At 66.9% G+C, this 16,139-nt stretch overlaps 1 protein-coding gene across 1 annotated transcript; it reads right to left on the bottom strand.

Annotated features, from left to right (window-relative positions):
• Nucleotides 1-130: 130 nt before the first annotated feature.
• On the bottom strand, nucleotides 131-14,821 carry HCN2 (hyperpolarization activated cyclic nucleotide gated potassium and sodium channel 2). The gene is made up of 8 exons (XM_082495259.1): nucleotides 14,346-14,821; nucleotides 7,793-8,216; nucleotides 4,625-4,786; nucleotides 3,436-3,654; nucleotides 3,078-3,224; nucleotides 2,539-2,779; nucleotides 2,208-2,372; nucleotides 131-2,068 (listed from the first exon to the last, which is right to left on the bottom strand). The coding sequence occupies exons 1-8, from the start codon at nucleotides 14,804-14,806 to the stop codon at nucleotides 1,095-1,097; spliced, it is 2,793 nt and encodes a 930-aa protein (XP_082351385.1). The 5' UTR covers nucleotides 14,807-14,821; the 3' UTR covers nucleotides 131-1,094.
• Between the last annotated feature and the right edge of the window lie 1,318 nt (nucleotides 14,822-16,139).

Raw genomic sequence — 16,139 nt, 5'->3', positions numbered from 1 at the left:
GCTGACCTGGGGCTGTGCCCGTTGGCAGGGCTCCCAGGGCTGGGCGAGGGGAGCGCGAGCAGCCGGAGCCGCGGCAGGGAGGGACGGTGGCAAAGAAGCAGAGACGAAGTCGTGCGTAGCTCTGTCAGCTGCTGACGTTTATTGCACAGGATGGGCTGGATGGAACGGTGGACGCGTGGAGCGGGGCCCTGTCCCGCCGGCTGCGTGGCTATGGGGCACCAGGCTGGCCCGTGGCCCCTCACTCGCTGCATACATTCAATGTGGAAGGCTCCAGAGTGCTAGGCGGAGGCATACGTGCACACACACCCACACACACCCATCCCCTGCACACATGCACCCATGGGTGCACACGCACACATGCAGAGGCGCACTGGGACACGCTGTGTGCCTTCCCCAGCCTTACAGCCAGGAGCACCCCCAGGCTCCAGCATCTGCCTCTGTCCTAACCCTGACTACGGGGGACTCGGGCTGCATTTACCCCACCAGCCCCGGGGTCGGGCTGGGGGACAGCATGTGCGCAGGGCGACCGTCCCTCAGACCCCCCCCACTTACCTCCAGTCCTGGACCGTCACCCCTCGCCTTGGGTCTGTGGGAGGGGAGGCAGGGACATGCGCAGGTGCCGGGGCCGGCCAGCGCGCCGAAAGCCCCAGGGAGGTGTCCTGCGGATGCACACATACAGGTATGTATTCAGGTCATAAATATCATATACAGCGTTGATCACGGGGCATGATGCAGTTGTGGCTTCTATGGGGCAGCCGGGGAGGCTGAGGGCAGCAGGGCTGCGCCGCGGGAGATGGGGCCAGACTTTGGTTGGAGACGATGCAGGCGGGGGCTCAGCCCAGACCCCACCGTGCCCCCGCAGTGGGTGGGGGGCGCAGAAGACCCATGCCCACCCCTGGCAGCCGCGCCGCTCCACGGCATGTGGTGGGATGAAGCCGGGAAGTGGGGCTGGCATTGCGGCCGGGGGAGGCAACCGGTGGGCAGCCGCGGCCCTCACCCGGCGCTCCTCAGCAGGATGGGTGCGGAGGGAGATGGGACTGACCGCTGCAGCCCCCTCTGGCACTCGCATCCCCACAGCCGCTGCGGCACGGAGGTCACAAGTTGGAAGACAGCCTGGACTTGGCCGGGTCCGTGTCGGGCGTGCTGGCCGCCGAATCCTTGCGGGTGGCCGCTGAATCCTTGCGGGTGGCCGCCGAGTCCTGCGGCAGGGCGGGTGGCCCCGCGTGCAGCGAGCCTGCCGATGCCGGGTGGGCTGGGGCTCCCCGCGAGGGCGCCTGACCCCGCAGGCCGGCTGGGGGGCCAGGGCCCGGCGAGGCGGCAGCCGGAGCCCCGCCGATGGAGGAGCAGGACTCGCGCGCCGAGGCCGGGGGGCTCTGGGTGCTGCCGGCCGCCAGCCCGTGGGGCAGGGAGGGCTGCGAGGCTGACAGGGGCCGTGAATCCTGGCTGAGGCTGCTGGTGGGCAGTGCCTGTGTGCTTTTGTGGGCGGCCAGGCGCTGGGGCGAGCCGGGCGCCTGCTGCTGGCTGAGGGAGAGCTGGGAGCCCAGCTGCCCCGGGGCCCCTCCGTAGGCGAACGTCCGGCTGGCCAGGGGGCTTTGGGACGGCGGGCTGGCGGTGGCTGCGGCAAAGGCGCTGGTGGAGGCAGGCAGGGCCACGGGCTGCGCTGGGTCCTGCGAGGGTGAGGGGTTGGCATGGGGCACAGGGGGCTGCGGCTGCTGCGGGGGGCTCTGTTGCAGCAAGACGGGGGAGACGGCGAAGGGGCTGGGCACGGCCTGGGCGTACTGCAAGCGGCGCATCATGCGGGGCGAGCCCAGGGCCATGGAGCCCACCAGCGGGCTGGCCATCTGCGGGCAGAAGCTCATGGCGACGGCTTGCTGGAGGGTGGCGATGGCAGAGGTGACCTGGGGCTGTACGGGGCTGTACATGGCCGTGTGCTGCTGCAGCTCCGCCTGCTGCACCATCTCCCGGTCGTACTTGACGATCTCCTGGATGATTTCGTTCTCCTGGTTGTTGAAGACGCCCGAGTTGAGGTCGTGCTGCACTTTGTGGAGCAGGATCGAGTTCTTCTTCCCTGCAAGGAGAGGGCCAGCATGGGGAGCACCGTGAGACCCTGCGGTGGGACGGCACTGCGCCTCCCCCACGCCGCGCATGGCTGTCCCTCACTGCTGGGACAGCCCCCTCAGCCTCCCCCAGAGCCCCCTGTGCCCTACCAATGCGGTCAAGGCGGTCAATGGCCACGGTCTCGAAGGCCCGTCTCATCATGGGGTACTCCTCCAGCACCTCGTTGAAGTTGTCCACTGAGAGCGAGTAGAGGCGGCAGTAGGTGTCTGCCCGGACGCTGGCCGTGCGCCGGCCACGGGTCAGCAGGCAGATTTCTGGGGGGGAAACAACAGTGCCAAGGTCAAGACATGGCCAGCAAGGACTGGAAAGGGGGACAGGCCAGGAGGAGGGGGCGAGAACCACTGCGTGGTGGGTGCCCTGGGACAGCACAGGTGGCTCTTGCAGACCCTGGGAGAGGACCTGGGTTCAGCCAGCACTCACCTCCGAAGTAGGAGCCATCGGAGAGTTTCATCTCCTTGTTGCCCTTGGTGAGGATGCTGACCACCCCATGCTGGATGAAGTACATCTTCTTGCCGATGGTGCCCTCGCGGATGATGTAGTCGCCCGGCTGAAACACCTCAAACTTCAGCTTGGTGAGCATTGCCGTGACGAAGTTGGGGTCCGCGTTGGCAAACAGTGGCATCGAGGCCACCAGCTTGCGGCAGTTGAAGTTCACGATTTCCTGCAGGGGAAGGCGGTGAGGGACCAGGAGGCCGCGACGTGGCTCCCCCCCAGGGCATGCTTGTGAACATAGAGGTGTCAGCACACGCAGACACGATCCTGCATGGACACACTCACACCTGGAGCTGCAAAGCCGGAGCGAGAGACGCTCAACCCCAAGGGCATGCACTGCAGGAGCCGGTGGGACCCACAGCCCCCCCCCGCGGCAGGGAGCAGGGCGTCCCTCACTGGGTGGGGGAGCAGTCCCCATCCTCACTGTGTCATCCCACGCCTGACTCTCCAGCCCCAGGGGCCCTGACCTCGCGCAGGGGCTCGTTGAGCTCCCCCAGGATGCTGTCCTCGTCAAACATCTTGCCCTGGTAGCGATGCTCATAGTAGTCATGGATCTTCTGGCGGAAGTCAGCGGGCAGCTTGTGGAAGGACATGTACTGCTCCACCTGCTTGTACTGTGGGGAGAGATGGCCTCAGCACCCAACCAGGCTGTGCCGACCCCACATGTCCCCACGCCATGGGGCCGGTCCTGGTCCCCTCCTGCTGGCAGGTCCCGCTCCATCGCCCCGTCCCTGCCCCACAGATGGGATACACTGCAGCTCCAGGAGGGGACGTGCCGGCCGGGCACAGGACAGGAGCCATGGTCCCTGTCCGGCCCAGTCCTACCTTCTCCTGGTACTGGCGCCGGGAGGAGTCCAGCGACTGGATGAGGGCAGTGGCGTGGCCGATGAACATGGCATAGCAGGTGGCCCCCACGATCATGCTCAGCATGGTCAGCCAGATGTCCGTCATGCTCTCGGGCGCCTGCTTCCCATAGCCGATGCAGAGCATGTGGCTCATCGACTTGAAGAGGGCAAAGGAGTACAGCTCGCTCCAGGAGTCGTTCTGCAGCGACAGGGACGGTGGCCGCGCTCAGCCCTGGCCGGTGCACAGCTGCTCGCACGCGCGTGAGCATGTGTGTGTGTGTGTGTGCATGCACACGCGTGTGTGTGAGCAATAGGATTTGTTTGGTTTTGCCAGTCTCACTGTGCAGGTGAGATCCAAACAAACTCTGCAGCGCTCCGCTCCCTCCTGGCGGGACTCTGCGCCTCGCCACCCGCCTAGCTTTCCTTTAGGTAGTCAGTCATTTTATTTTACTTTTTTTTAGAGTTGATCTACTGAAGCGCAGGGAGCCCCTGTGAAACGCGGTGATGGGAACAAGCTCTGAGTGTGTGGAAGCCACTGAGTTACGGCAGCACTCGCGCGCGGGAGCCTGCGGCTGTGGCGGGACAGCAGGCAGCAGCAGGCAGGGACGGCAGGAATCCCCCAGCACAGCATCACACGCAGCCCCCATGTCGCCCCGGGAGTGAAGCAGCCAGGGAAGAAGCAGCACAGGGAGGGGAAGAAGAAGCATAGGGAGGGGAGGAAGAAGCATAGGGAGGGGAGGAAGGGGAAGAAGCCACACGGGGGGAACGGAGCAGAGATGGAAACACCGGCAGAACTGGACGAGACAGACGGAAGGAGAAAAGCCATTTGTAGCAGACTGCAGGGCTGAGAGGGAGCAATTAGAAATGTGGTCCATTATTTATTAATAGCAGCTTTGTTGCTAATGAGCAGGGAGAAGGTGTCAGGGGACAGGGCAGAGAGCTGTGTCAGCATCTTCCTCCCACCCAGATCGATCCGCTGCCCCAGGTCCTGCGAGACCTCACCAGGGACACCGTCCGCAGCATGCACGGCTGCCCTGCGTGCCATTGGGGCACTGCAGCACCGGCCAGCACCGGGGTGGCATCTCCTGGGGTCGGTGGAGAGAGGCCGGAGGGCACGGGGATGGCTGGGGGCTCTGGGGGAGCACAGCGGGGTGAGGGCTGGTACTCACCACCATCCCATTGATGGAGACCCAGCAGTTCTGGGGGAAATCTTGCAGCATGGGCACGAGGAACTGGAGGCAGCCGTCCCAGTGGCACAGCAGCAGCATCATGCCGATGAGGTTGATGATCCTCATCACCGCACTGGCCAGGTCGTAGGTCATGTGGAAAATCTGCAGGTGGAGGGGTCGGGGCGGGATGGCAGAGGGTGAGCACAGGGACCGTCCCCCCCCACCCGTCCCCGCTCGGGGCACCGACCCACATGGCCTCGGCCGAAGAAGGCACTCACGGCTGGCCTGGCCCCAGCCCTCCCCGCGGCGGCTGTACTCCACCTGCCTATTTATAGCCGGTGGGATGCCGCCATGCTGCCGCCCCGGAAAGTGCTAATGGCTGCGAGCTTTGACGAGGATAAGCCGGCGCTGGCGGATGCTCAGGGAGAGCCAAATGCTCAGGGCACCAGGAGGGAGCGGGCAGCCCCCGGCACAGAAGTGCGGGAGGGGGACCCCTCCAGCTCAGCCATGGGGAGGTTTGCAGTAAAGAGGGTCCAAGGTGCCCGGGTCAGGGTGGGGCTGAAGGGAGACCCCCATCTGGGGACAGCAGCCAGGGCAGCTCCATGCAGTCTGCCCGGAGAGCCCAACCCAATGGGCCTGGGCTGCAACCCCCCACACCGGTGGCTACAAGAGCATCCAACGCTGAGACACATCAACAACACCTCAGGGGAGCCCCCAGGAGCCCCCCCAGCCCTCGGGCGGCCACAGGAGGAGGCCATGGCCACAGGGACCCACCATGGCAGTCCTGGGACCAGAGCGTGCAGCAGGTGCGTGCCTCCAGGAGCAGCTGCTTGGTGCTGCAAGTGCTCCCCTGGCTCCCCCCACCAGCCCGCAGCTCCCACAAGAGCGGGGCGTCCCCCCGGCCACATCCCCAGTCCCAGCCTGGTCTCAGCCCCTCTCACCCCGGGGCACCCACGCAGGCAAACCCGGGGGGTAGAGACGTGTCCTGCCGGGTGCAAACAGCCATGGGCTGAGGACTCGTTCCTTCTCCTTTAATATTTGTAGGGTCCAGAAAAGGTGAATTCAAGGAGGTGAAAAAAAGAAAGAAAATAAGGAATTAACCCCCTGGTAGTGAAACTCTCAGTCTCCCCCCCGCTGCAGAGCCAAGGCTCGATGGAGCCCAACAGCATGGCACGGAGCAGCCGCACGGCGAAGGCAGGTCAAGGGCAAGGGCATGGTGTCCCCTCTCCCCCTGCACCCAGCCCGGGGTCTGCGGTGCCTGCGCAGGCAGGGCACGCGGCACGGGCAGGATGAGGCAGAGCCGGTGCAACGTGACGGGGAGGGAACAAGGTGGAGAGTGAGGTGCTGAGGAAGGGGCAGCCCGGGGCGAGGACGGGCAGGAGCAGCCCCGGTCCCACCGCTGCTGGCCTCAGGCACGTCCCTTCCATGGTCCAGCCATGGTGCCCCTTGCTGCCTCTCTCCCAGCCACCACTGAGGCTCTGGGGGCAAAATCAGGCACACGTGGCCCCCCCGGAGATGGTCCCACCGCATCCGCCAGCCCCGGACGCGGTGCCCCCGAGAGCAGGCGAGGTCCTGGCAGGGATCGGGGCCGCGCTCCCCTCCCGAACCCTGTAAGCAGATGCGATTACCAGGATAATCTGCACAGCCACGCACAGGTTTAACTTGTCCCTGGGGCTCTCCCCGCTAAGTCCCATCTGAAAGTGAAAAGGACGCAGAGCGAGAGCGCTGGCAGGGGAGGAACGGGGGGGATGGACACACTTTGGGATGGGGGTTCACAGGACAGGAGGCGCAGGATGCTCCTGCAGCAGAACACAGCCCCAGCGGAGGAGCAGGAGAAGGGCACAGGGCAGGGGGATGCGGGCAGACTTACTGGAACCACAGCCCCCGCCCCACCCCTCTGCCCCAGGACGCGGGGGCAGCCCCCAGCAGCGCCGCAAGGCGCGGGGGGCTCTGCTGGGACAGCCCAGCTGAGCCCTGTGCACATGGGGAGGCTGAGCCCCTGCGGAGCTGCGCGTCATCGGGCGATTCCCCACTGCAGGGTCAGGCCAGGACAGTCAGAGCCGCGACAGAATGGGGCAGTGCCACGGCGGGGGCTGCCGGGCACAAACCCCCAGCGCCCACCCCGGCTCGCAGAGCAGCTGCCTGTCTTTGCACGGCGGAGGCGCGGGAAGGAGAGGGTCTGCGGCCGCCCCTGCAGCTGCCACAGCCGGTGTCACCGTGCCCAGGCTGCACTGCGGGTCCCTGCAGCACTGCCAGGCGCCTCTCGCCCACGGAGCCTGCACTGGGGGACCCCCGGCTAAGAGTCACACATGCCCCGCTGGGCCTGGGGACACACGGCGGAGGATGAAGAGGAGGGAGCAAAGGCGCTTGTGCCCCTCCAGCCCACGGGCACGCAGCTGGACCCGCGCTGCAGCGGGCACCTGCACAGCCCCAGCCAGCGCAGCCGCCAGCCCACGCGCCTGAGCCACACGGCAAAGCCGAGCACGCCACGTCCCGACACAAAGGCACGTCACCGCGCAGCCCACACGGCTCCGGGTGCAGCACGCCCGAGCAGCACCCTGCCTCCCGCCCTGGGGACACAGGGGTCCCGCTGTCCCCGGGGGCTGTGGATCCTGCAGCCCCCCCTGAGTCCCGGCACAGCAGAGAGCGGAAGGGACGGGAGGGGAGGAGTGTCGCCTGCCCCGGCACGTGGGGAGCTGAGCGGGGGGACATGGACGAGCTGTCGGCAGAGCACGGGATGGCACGGCTGCTTGTGCTGGCCATGCTGTCACCTGTGGGCAGTGCTGTGCCACGGCACCAGCTGGGCAAACCCCGGCACCCGGGCACATGTGCGCACACACGTGTGCATACACACACGCACACACGCACAGAGGGCACAGCTCAGCTGTGGCACCCAGCAGGCCCCGAGGAGCCGGGGGTCTGCCTTTGCGCTGAAACAGACCGGGAGCGCTCTCGTGTCCCAACTGTCCCACTGGGGACGGAGCTGAGGGGAAGGTGGGGGATACCCAGGGACACCCAGAGCCTCCCCACTCCAGGGAGGGTCACAGCCGTCCCTCCCAGAGCCCCACAGACCCCATCCAACCCGCCGGCTTGCCCACTGTCCCCAGACGGTTCCACCGCTGCCGGAGGAGGGACCCACTGCCGGGCTGCATCCCACAGGACCCTTACCTCCTCCCACTGGTGGATGTAGCGGATGAGCCGGGAGAGGCGGAGGAGCCGCAGGAGGCTGAGGATCTTGGTGAAGCGGACGATGCGGAGGGCACGGGCTGTCTTGTACACCTCTGAGTCTATGCCCTTCTCCACAATGAGGAAGACGTAGTCCACAGGGATGGAAGAGACAAAGTCCACCACAAACCAGGTCTTGAGGTACTTCTTCTTGATCCTCTCGGGGTCCAGGATGATTTCCGTGTTGTCCTCAATGACAATCCCCGTCCGGAAGTTCAGCACCAGGTCCATCAGGAAGAAAGTGTCAGAAACCACATTGAACACAATCCAGGGCGCCGTGGTCTCCTCCTTGAAGAAGGTGATGCCCACAGGAATGATGATCAGGTTGCCCACCATGAAGAGCAGCATTGTGAAGTCCCAGTAAAACCTAGGGAGTGAGAGGATGCAGGAGGGTGTCACCAGCGTCCCGAGTCACCCCTGCATCGAGGGGACCCGACCATCATACCTTTCCCTAAGGCACACAAACTACTGGGGACCACAGTAGTGAGGTCTCCCTGGGGACCACATCCTGCTCCCCCCTTTCCAAACTGCCCCCGGGGCTGATCCTGCATGCCGGCACCGTCCCTGGCTGAGGCAAGGCTGTGCATGCAGGGGGCGTGCAGGATGCGGCCGGGGGCTGCCCACTGCAGCGGCTCTTCCCGCTGCGCCGTTTGGCCGGAGCTCTGCCCTGAGCACCCCATCCCAGGCAGGTCCCGGGCCAGGGGAGGACGATGAGGCGCCGGTGGGGGAGACCCTCATGCCGAGCCACCCTGGGGCAGCCTGTGGGCTGGGGACCGCTCTCCTCCCCAAACTGCCGGCTGTGGTGGGGCCATCTCGCTCTCCGTGGGCAGTGCTCGAGGTCACGGGTGGTGGCAGGACGGGAGATCCCAGCATCCCCCACCCCTCCCTGCTCCCAGAGGGGGGACCCAAGGATGAGGGACACCGTCCCCCGGGACAGACGAGGCCACCCCACCCCGGCACATCCCCACACCGGGCTGTGGTCCGGTTTTGGGGTGCGCAGGGCAGGGGCTGCATGCCAGACCCATGCAGCATGGCCGCGGTGGAAGGAGCCGCGGCAGCTCCCAGTCACGTACGGCTGCAGCTGGAGCCAGCATCGCCCCAGCCCCGGTCAGGCGGCGGTGGAGGCGGACGGCCGCCTCTGCCTGGGCTGCACCGCTCCTCCGCCCTCTCCTGCATCACCCTCGTCCTTCTCTCCTTTCTCCTCGTCCCCATCTTCTGGGCCACCGATGACCTTTCCGAGCGCCTGCAAGGTCACAGCAGCCCCGTCCCCGCAGCCCCGTGCGGAGGGGACCCTGGCCCCTCGCTCCCCGCCTGCTCCAGCACTGGCCCGGGGGGGGAGGGGGGGGGAAGGAGCGGGGGACGTTCCTCAGACCCCCCGCACACAGGAAGGGGAGATGGGCCGGATCCAGCCCCCCCCATGCAGATTAGCGCAGGACCAGAAGGAGCTGAGCATCCCAGCTCCTGACCTTTCTCCAATGACACCTTCCCCATGTGAGATGTTGCCGTGGCAACCGTGAGTGATGTCACCGCTGCACAACGATGACTTCACACCCAGGGCCGTCAGCCGGTGGGAGTGGGCCGTGCTCCCCCCACAAGCCCTCGGCCCCACGGGTGAGCTCCAGCCCCCGGCACCCAACGGCTCCAGTGCCCCACAACCCCCCCACAGGCATCAAGGCTGCGGCTGTGGTGGACCCCACGGGGCTCCCGGGTTCCAGCCACACGGCACGACCCCCCGAGGCACCGGCATCGGCAGAGCCACTGCTGTGGCTGGGGCAGCCCACGGCAGCAGCACCGCGCTGGATCTGTCCCGCAACCCCCCTGGCAACACCGTGCTGCCGCGGCAGACTGACCCCCCTGCACAAAGGCAGTCCCATGGGGGCATTAGCCATGCAAAGCTGTGAAGAACAAAGATTAAATAACCACGCCAGCTGGGCAAAACTCTCCTCTGGCTCAAATCCCTTTGCAATCTGGCTGAGCCAGGGCGGAATTTGGCCTGCTGAGAAAGATAAACTGCTCCTGAACCCCCACAACACACAAATGACTATGTGCGATCTCTCGGGGACCGGGGTGCGATACCAACGCTTTCTTCCTTGGAGGGCAGTGTGCGCATAGAAAGAAGATCCAATCCAGGCTACTATAAATATCTGAAAACAAATTAATTAGGATCCTTAGCACCCGCTCCCTTCTTCTGACCCAATTGAATGACAGCGATGGTGACAGAAGATGCCGAAAGCCTCTGCGAGCAGCAGCTGCTGCGTTCCTACTCCATCGTCTGCCCAAAGCCTGGCACAGACCCCGCAGGTCCTGAGGAGGAGCAGAGGCGGAGCTGAGCACCCCCACCAAGTCCCAGGGACCCCACCGCACTCCTGTCCCCAGAACCCCAGGGCACACCCCTCCGCAGAGCTGCCACCTCCCCGGCACCTCCAAAACCCCAATGGAGACCCCGAGGCTGGAGAGGCACGGGCAATCCCAACGGCTGCACCAGCAAAGCCCCCCTGTCCGCCAGCTGTTACCGCCTGGGAGGAGAAGCCCCCTGTGCCCTCCAGGGGGGCACAGCCGCAGGACACCAGGGACATCCCCGCTCAGCTCCATCACTGGCACACAGAGCACCGGGGGCTGCCAGGAACGATCCAACTGCCTCCGTGCGCTCGGTGCAACACATCGCTCCCCTCTGCAGTGACGAGCCCTGACCCACCTGCTCTCCAGCCTGCCCGGGCAGACGATGCTCCCCGAGATCCCCTCTGCAGGAGGTGCCCCCGAGGGCTGAGCCCCTCGGCCCAGACCAGAGCCCCGCTGCAAGCGGCTGGGCTGCCCGGCGGGCGGGAGCGGTGCGGGATCGGCACTTTGCAAACTCACACTAAATACTCCTATTCTAAAAATGAGGTCACTCTTAGAAGTGGGTTAAGAAGCCAACGGCAGAAGTTCTACTGAGCCAAGTGAGCGGTGAGGTACAGCGCCCGCCATGCCGTCCGTAGCCCTGCATCGCCCCGCGTCCCAGTACAGACAGTGGTGATGAATGACTGGTGCCGCTCTCCCCTGGAAAAGCCTTTTACCCTGGGGGTCCTTGGGGAGGGGAGGGTGGATAAAGGCTTTGCAAAATTCTCAAGGACCCCAAACCTTCCCAGTCCCCCCAGGCAGACAGTCGCAGCCTTTCCCCCCTGATGACCAAGCGGTGGCTTCCAGCCCACCCCTGAGGTCCGACTGCCCCACACTGATGCCGCAGAGGGGGAGAGCAGCTCCCCGACACCCTCACCAGAGGGAACGGTAACGCTGAGACCAGCAGCAGCTCACAGCGCCGGCACACACATTGGGAGCAACAGCAGCCAGTGAGCCCAGGTCTCTCTGCTCAGGAGCCCCAACGGTGGCACAAACAAGGTGGTGGCACCATCCAGGCAGCAGCAAAGCTCCAGAAACCACCCTGGATGAGGAAGCACCGGGGCCAAGGAGCACCGGGGACACGTGCTCTGGATGCGGCTTCACCCCCAATTCAGGTGTGGGATCAGCTCTTGCGAGAGGAATTCACCAGCAGTGAAAACCCGTGGCTCGCCCTCAGCCCCGCACGCCGTGGAAGGCTGCGGGTGCCGGGCTGGCAGCAGGGGATGCCAGCGTAGCCGTACCAGGCGGCCCTGCCGTGGTCACGGGGGGAGAGACACTGCCACCGGACCACCAGCTCCGCGCAGCTCGTGGCATTACGGCTGCACCCAGCACGGCGCCGGGGCTGAGCCCTCCCGGGCTTATGCACGCTTCTCACCGTGTGAGAAGATGAAAGGATCAACCGCGGAGCCGAAGCACCCACTCCCCTGGGAATGCCACCCGGCCCCACGCCCACCCCTGCCGGGCTCTCCGGTAAGGATGAGGCCAGACCAGCAGCGTGCCCCAAGTCACTGCGAAACGAGGGCTGGATGTGGCCCCCGGCTCCCAACCCTGCTCCAAGAGCAATACCCCCATTGCAGAAACACCAACAAAAATAACAAAAAAGTCGATGCTATCTGGGTTTTCCCATCGATAAAGACCAGAAGCAGCAAAGACAGAGGAGAGAAGTGAGCACAGCAGCCAAAAGGAGGCGGCGCAGCTCAACGCTGTCTACTTCAGCACAAAATTTACAAGGTCTCTTTTATCAGATTTGCAGCTCGGGATCTCAACCAGCCACCCAGGCTGCTTCCTAATAATTCAATATTTATGTAAATAGCAACTTTCATTCCTGGAGCAAGTCTGCCCCTGAATTTTGCATGAATAATCGCAGTGCCGTGTCCGTGAGGAGACAGGATCTCCAAGCGACTCCGATTATGAAATGATGTCACATATGCAGATGGGTAATGATTTTATCTTAAGATGGGAAAATGGGTTTTGCAGGGCAAACATGGCTGGGTTCATGCTCCATTATCATTACTAGATAAACATAATATTTTTTTTAAGGAAGGGCAACGAGGAATAGATGGACACATGTTGTCCACACGCACAAGCAGAGCGGGCTCCTCGCAACCGGGCTTTCAGCCCTGCCTTGAGCCGATCCTGTTTATGTGCACGTTTGTAGACCCAGACGATGCTGTGGCTCTGCCTGCAGCTCCTCCCCGCTGGGCAGGGAACTCTCCTACGCCACTTGCAGCATCAAAACACAGGCAGCGGCTCTTTCCCAATGGGTTTCAAGTCTTGATAGCGACTCCAGGAGGGATGGAGCCAGCACGGGGCAGGACAGCCAGGGTGACTCTCCAAGGTCACCCCGGCGCGGACCAGCGCCCGCTGCGAGCGCCAGCCCAGGGAGCGACGCTGCTGCGCCCCAGGAAGCCTCCGAGGCCTCGCTCCCACCACAGGCTCACCGCAGGGGAACGCTGCTCTCGGCAGCACCTCGGGCTCTGCTACCGGGACCGCGGCTCTGGCAGCTCGGAGAAGCGGGACAGGCTCTGGCCCTGGTGCAATCATGGTGGGGGACAGAAGGGACAGGCCATCACCCCCTCCCAGCTTCCCCCACCAGCCTGCAGCCACTGAGGGCGAAGTGGAGTGCAGGCAGCACGGAGGACCAGAGTCCCCCATCCTCCTGGGAACCCCCCGGTGCTGGAGATCCTCCTGCCACCACCACACCTGCCCAGTCATGGCAGGGATGGCACAGCTCTCTCCGCCGCCAGGCCGGTGATGACCACGTGGTGCAGCTGCCCCTCAGCCTGGCTCTGCCACAGACCCGTTCCCCAGCCAGCGAGCCAAGGAGGGGGCTCCGATGGATACCCGCAGCGGGTTCCCAAGGGGAATGTCTGCCACAAGGGCACAAGACCCCTGCGTGGGAGGTCAGCCCCCAGAGGAGGCTGAGGGCCTCCAGCTGCACCTCTGGAAGATGCCAGATCAGCACAGGAGCAGCACACGAGGGCAGGAGCAGGAGGTGCAGGCACTGGTCCCTGCTCCGAGCCTGCCTGACCAGGGCAAACCCCACAGCCCGTGGCCACCTCCATCTGCCCCGGGGACCCCCCACCAGTGGGGAACCATCAACACCAGTGGTGAACAGATCCCGGGGTCTGGCTCAGCCGCGTCCCCCACACCGTGCACCCACTCGCCTGCACCCAGCGAACCATCCCTAGAGCATCCCAGAGCCACACACCAGAACAGCAGCAGAACAACTTGGAGCCGAGCCCTTTGCTCCCCCCAGCCCCTTTGGGGCCCCTGATGGCTGGCTCACCAGCGATGCCAGTGGAGACCCGGCCACCCATCCCTGCAAGGTGTCATGCCGCCTGCCCCAGCCGGATGAGCCATACGTCCCTCCCGGTAGCCTGCACGTGACCTGGGAAGCATTCACCACTCCTGCACTCCCCAGGGGCTCAGGGGGTGGAAAGGAGATGGAACCACAGAGTCTCCCTCCCCAGGTCTGCCACCCGCACAGGCTGGGTTTGGGGACTCCGGTCCTCTTGGGAGAGAGATTAATCCCTCCTGAAACTCCCTGAATCCTGGGGACAGGATCAGGCCTCCCTGGGGGAGGGGAGCCGTCACAAAGCTCTGCTTGGCACCACAGAGAGCAGCACGTCCCCCCGCCCAGACCCCCGGCCCCGCCAGGGGAGGGTGACACCTTCCTCGGGGCGGTTTGGGGACGGAGTTAAAGCCCGGTGAGGCTCCAGAGGGTCTGCGCTGGGCCGAGCCGCCTGAGGCCCCGGGAAGGACGAGGGGATGCCCTTGCCCGTCCGCCCCCGCCAAAGCAGAGAGGCTCTCGGCATCCCCGGATCGACCGCTGCTCCGCTGGGGAGGGGATGCCCGTCCGCCAGCCCCTCCCTGCGCACGGCGAGCGGCATCCGCGCTGCCACCTCCGGCACAGCTCAAGGTGCCCTCTCCCCGGGCACGGCTCGGCTCGGCCTCTCCTTCCCCCGCCCGCCGCTCGCCTCCCGTCCTCCCCGCCGTCGCCGGGGCCGGGTGCTCCGGCCCGGCCCGGCCCGACGCTCCGGCCCGCGGGATGCCGCCGGGCGCGGAGCCGCGGAGCCACGGGGCTCCCGGCCGCAGCGGTCGCCCCCCGCCCGCGCACCTGAAGTCGCTGTAGGGGTGGATGATCCAGGCCCCCGCCGACTTGACGCGCTCCTGCTCCCGCTCCACCGCCTTCTGCGAGCCGAACATCCGCAGCGAGAACTTGTTGACGCCGGGCTGGAGCATCGCCCCGAACTGCCGCTGCATGAAGCTGGCCTGGCTCCCGCGGGCCTCCTCGCCCGCATCCTCGCCCGCGCCCTCCTCGGCCGCCTTCGCCCCGCCGGGGGACGCGCCGCCGCCGCCGCAGGAGAAGGACACTTTGGGCTCCCGGGGCGGCTCCGGGCCGGGGCTCCGCGGCGGCTCCCCGCGCCGGCACTCGCCGTTAGGGGACCCCTTCCCGCCGCGGCCCCGCGACCGCCCCCCCGCCGCCGCCGCCGCCGCCCCGCCGCGCTTGGCCGCCTCGGCCGCCGCCTCCTCCTCGGCCGCCGCCTCCCCGCCCGCCGCGCCGCGGCCCGCCCGCATCCTGCCGCTGCCGCTGCCGCCGCCGAGGCCACCGGCGGCCGAGTGGCGCCCGCCGCCGCGGCGGGGGCGGGCAGGGGCGGGCCGGAGGCGGGCGTGGGGCGGGCGGCGGGGCCGGGCCGGGGACCGGGCGGCTCCGCAGCTCCCCCCGCTGGCACAGCCCTTGCCGGCGGGACCGGCGACCGGGGCCACCCCGCTCCGCCCGACGGCTCCAGTCTCTCCGAGGGGTGGCCCCGCGGCAGCGCAGCCCCCGGGGCCGGGCCGGGCCGGTCGCTCCCTCCGCGGGGCTCCGGAGCCCTCCGGCCCACCCGCCCCGCCGGGGAGGGAGCGCTTCGGGCGCTGCCCCGTGAAAAGCCCCTTCGCGTCCCTGCCCCGGGCCCCGCCGTCGGGGCGGCCCGAGCCTACCCCCGGGCCGGGGACCGACCCCGCAGCCCCGCCGGGTGCCAGAGGGGCTTCGTGCGGACGGGGAGGAGGTGGCTTCGCCCTCCCGCAGCCCCCGGGACCCGTCGCCCCCTTCGCCAGCCCGAGCCCAGACCCAGCGCGTCCCCTCGCCCCCACGGCTGAATCCCCCCGGCACCGAGCCGGGTGGGCGCGCGGGGGGTGGCAGGGACGGAGACGCAGGGCTGACACCCCCGGCAGGGGGCTCCTGCCCGTCCCCGGAATACCTCGGGCCAGCAGCCGGGCACCACCGAGAGGGACGCCCGCGCCTCCGCCAGACGCAGCCGGGGCCGATGCTCGGGGTGCCGGGAACGGGCCCGCTGGACCAGCACCTCCTCCGCCGCCCCAGGGACGGGCTCCTCCCGCTGTGGCTCCCGCGGGCTGCGGGGCGGCGGGGGGCACCGGAGCGAGGAGGCGGGTGATCCCCGAGCGCCCTCGAACGGGCGGACCGGGGGCAGAGCCGCGGCGGGAACACGGGTGTGCAGCCCGGGCTCCACCGGGCCCGGGGCAGGGCAAGAGCCGTCCCGGGTCCCGGTGCCGCACGGGAGGTGTGGCCGCAGCGGGTGGCACCATCTGCTGCCCACGGAGCAGAGACACAGCCGGACAGCGTGCATCCAGCTCCCACGGCCCGAGCCAGCCCCACTCCACGCCGGGGTGGGAGTGGGCAGCTGCAGCCCCTCCGCCGAGCCCCACGGGAGGGGACGCCCCAAAAACCACGCTCCAGGGCACAGCAGGCTCACTCCGCAACAAATCACCCCCCCAGCTTCACATTGCTGCCCACAAGCAACAGCCTGTCTCTCCAACCACTCCCCGAGCACAGCGCAGCCCCCCATCAGCCGGCCTCCAGCCCACGGAGGAGCCCCCCGTGAACCAACACCACCACTTAACCTGAGCAGGA

The sequence above is a fragment of the Vanellus vanellus genome (genome assembly GCF_965231255.1).
Source record: "Vanellus vanellus genome assembly, chromosome: 25".
Lineage (NCBI taxonomy): Eukaryota > Metazoa > Chordata > Aves > Charadriiformes > Charadriidae > Vanellus > Vanellus vanellus.
This window is presented reverse-complemented; position numbering and strand designations above follow the sequence as displayed.

What these genes read in the sequence shown, in the direction of transcription:
- HCN2 (XM_082495259.1), bottom strand. Translation starts at nt 14,806, where the DNA reads ATGCGGGCGGGCCGCGGCGCGGCGGGCGGGGAGGCGGCGGCCGAGGAG. An exon ending in ACATCCACCAGTGGGAGGAG is followed by an intron (nt 4,787 to 7,792) that starts GTAAGGGTCCTG and finishes CTCCACCTGCAG; the next exon opens with ATTTTCCACATGACCTACGA. An exon ending in TGACCGCCTTGACCGCATTG is followed by an intron (nt 2,069 to 2,207) that starts GTAGGGCACAGG and finishes CTCTCCTTGCAG; the next exon opens with GGAAGAAGAACTCGATCCTG.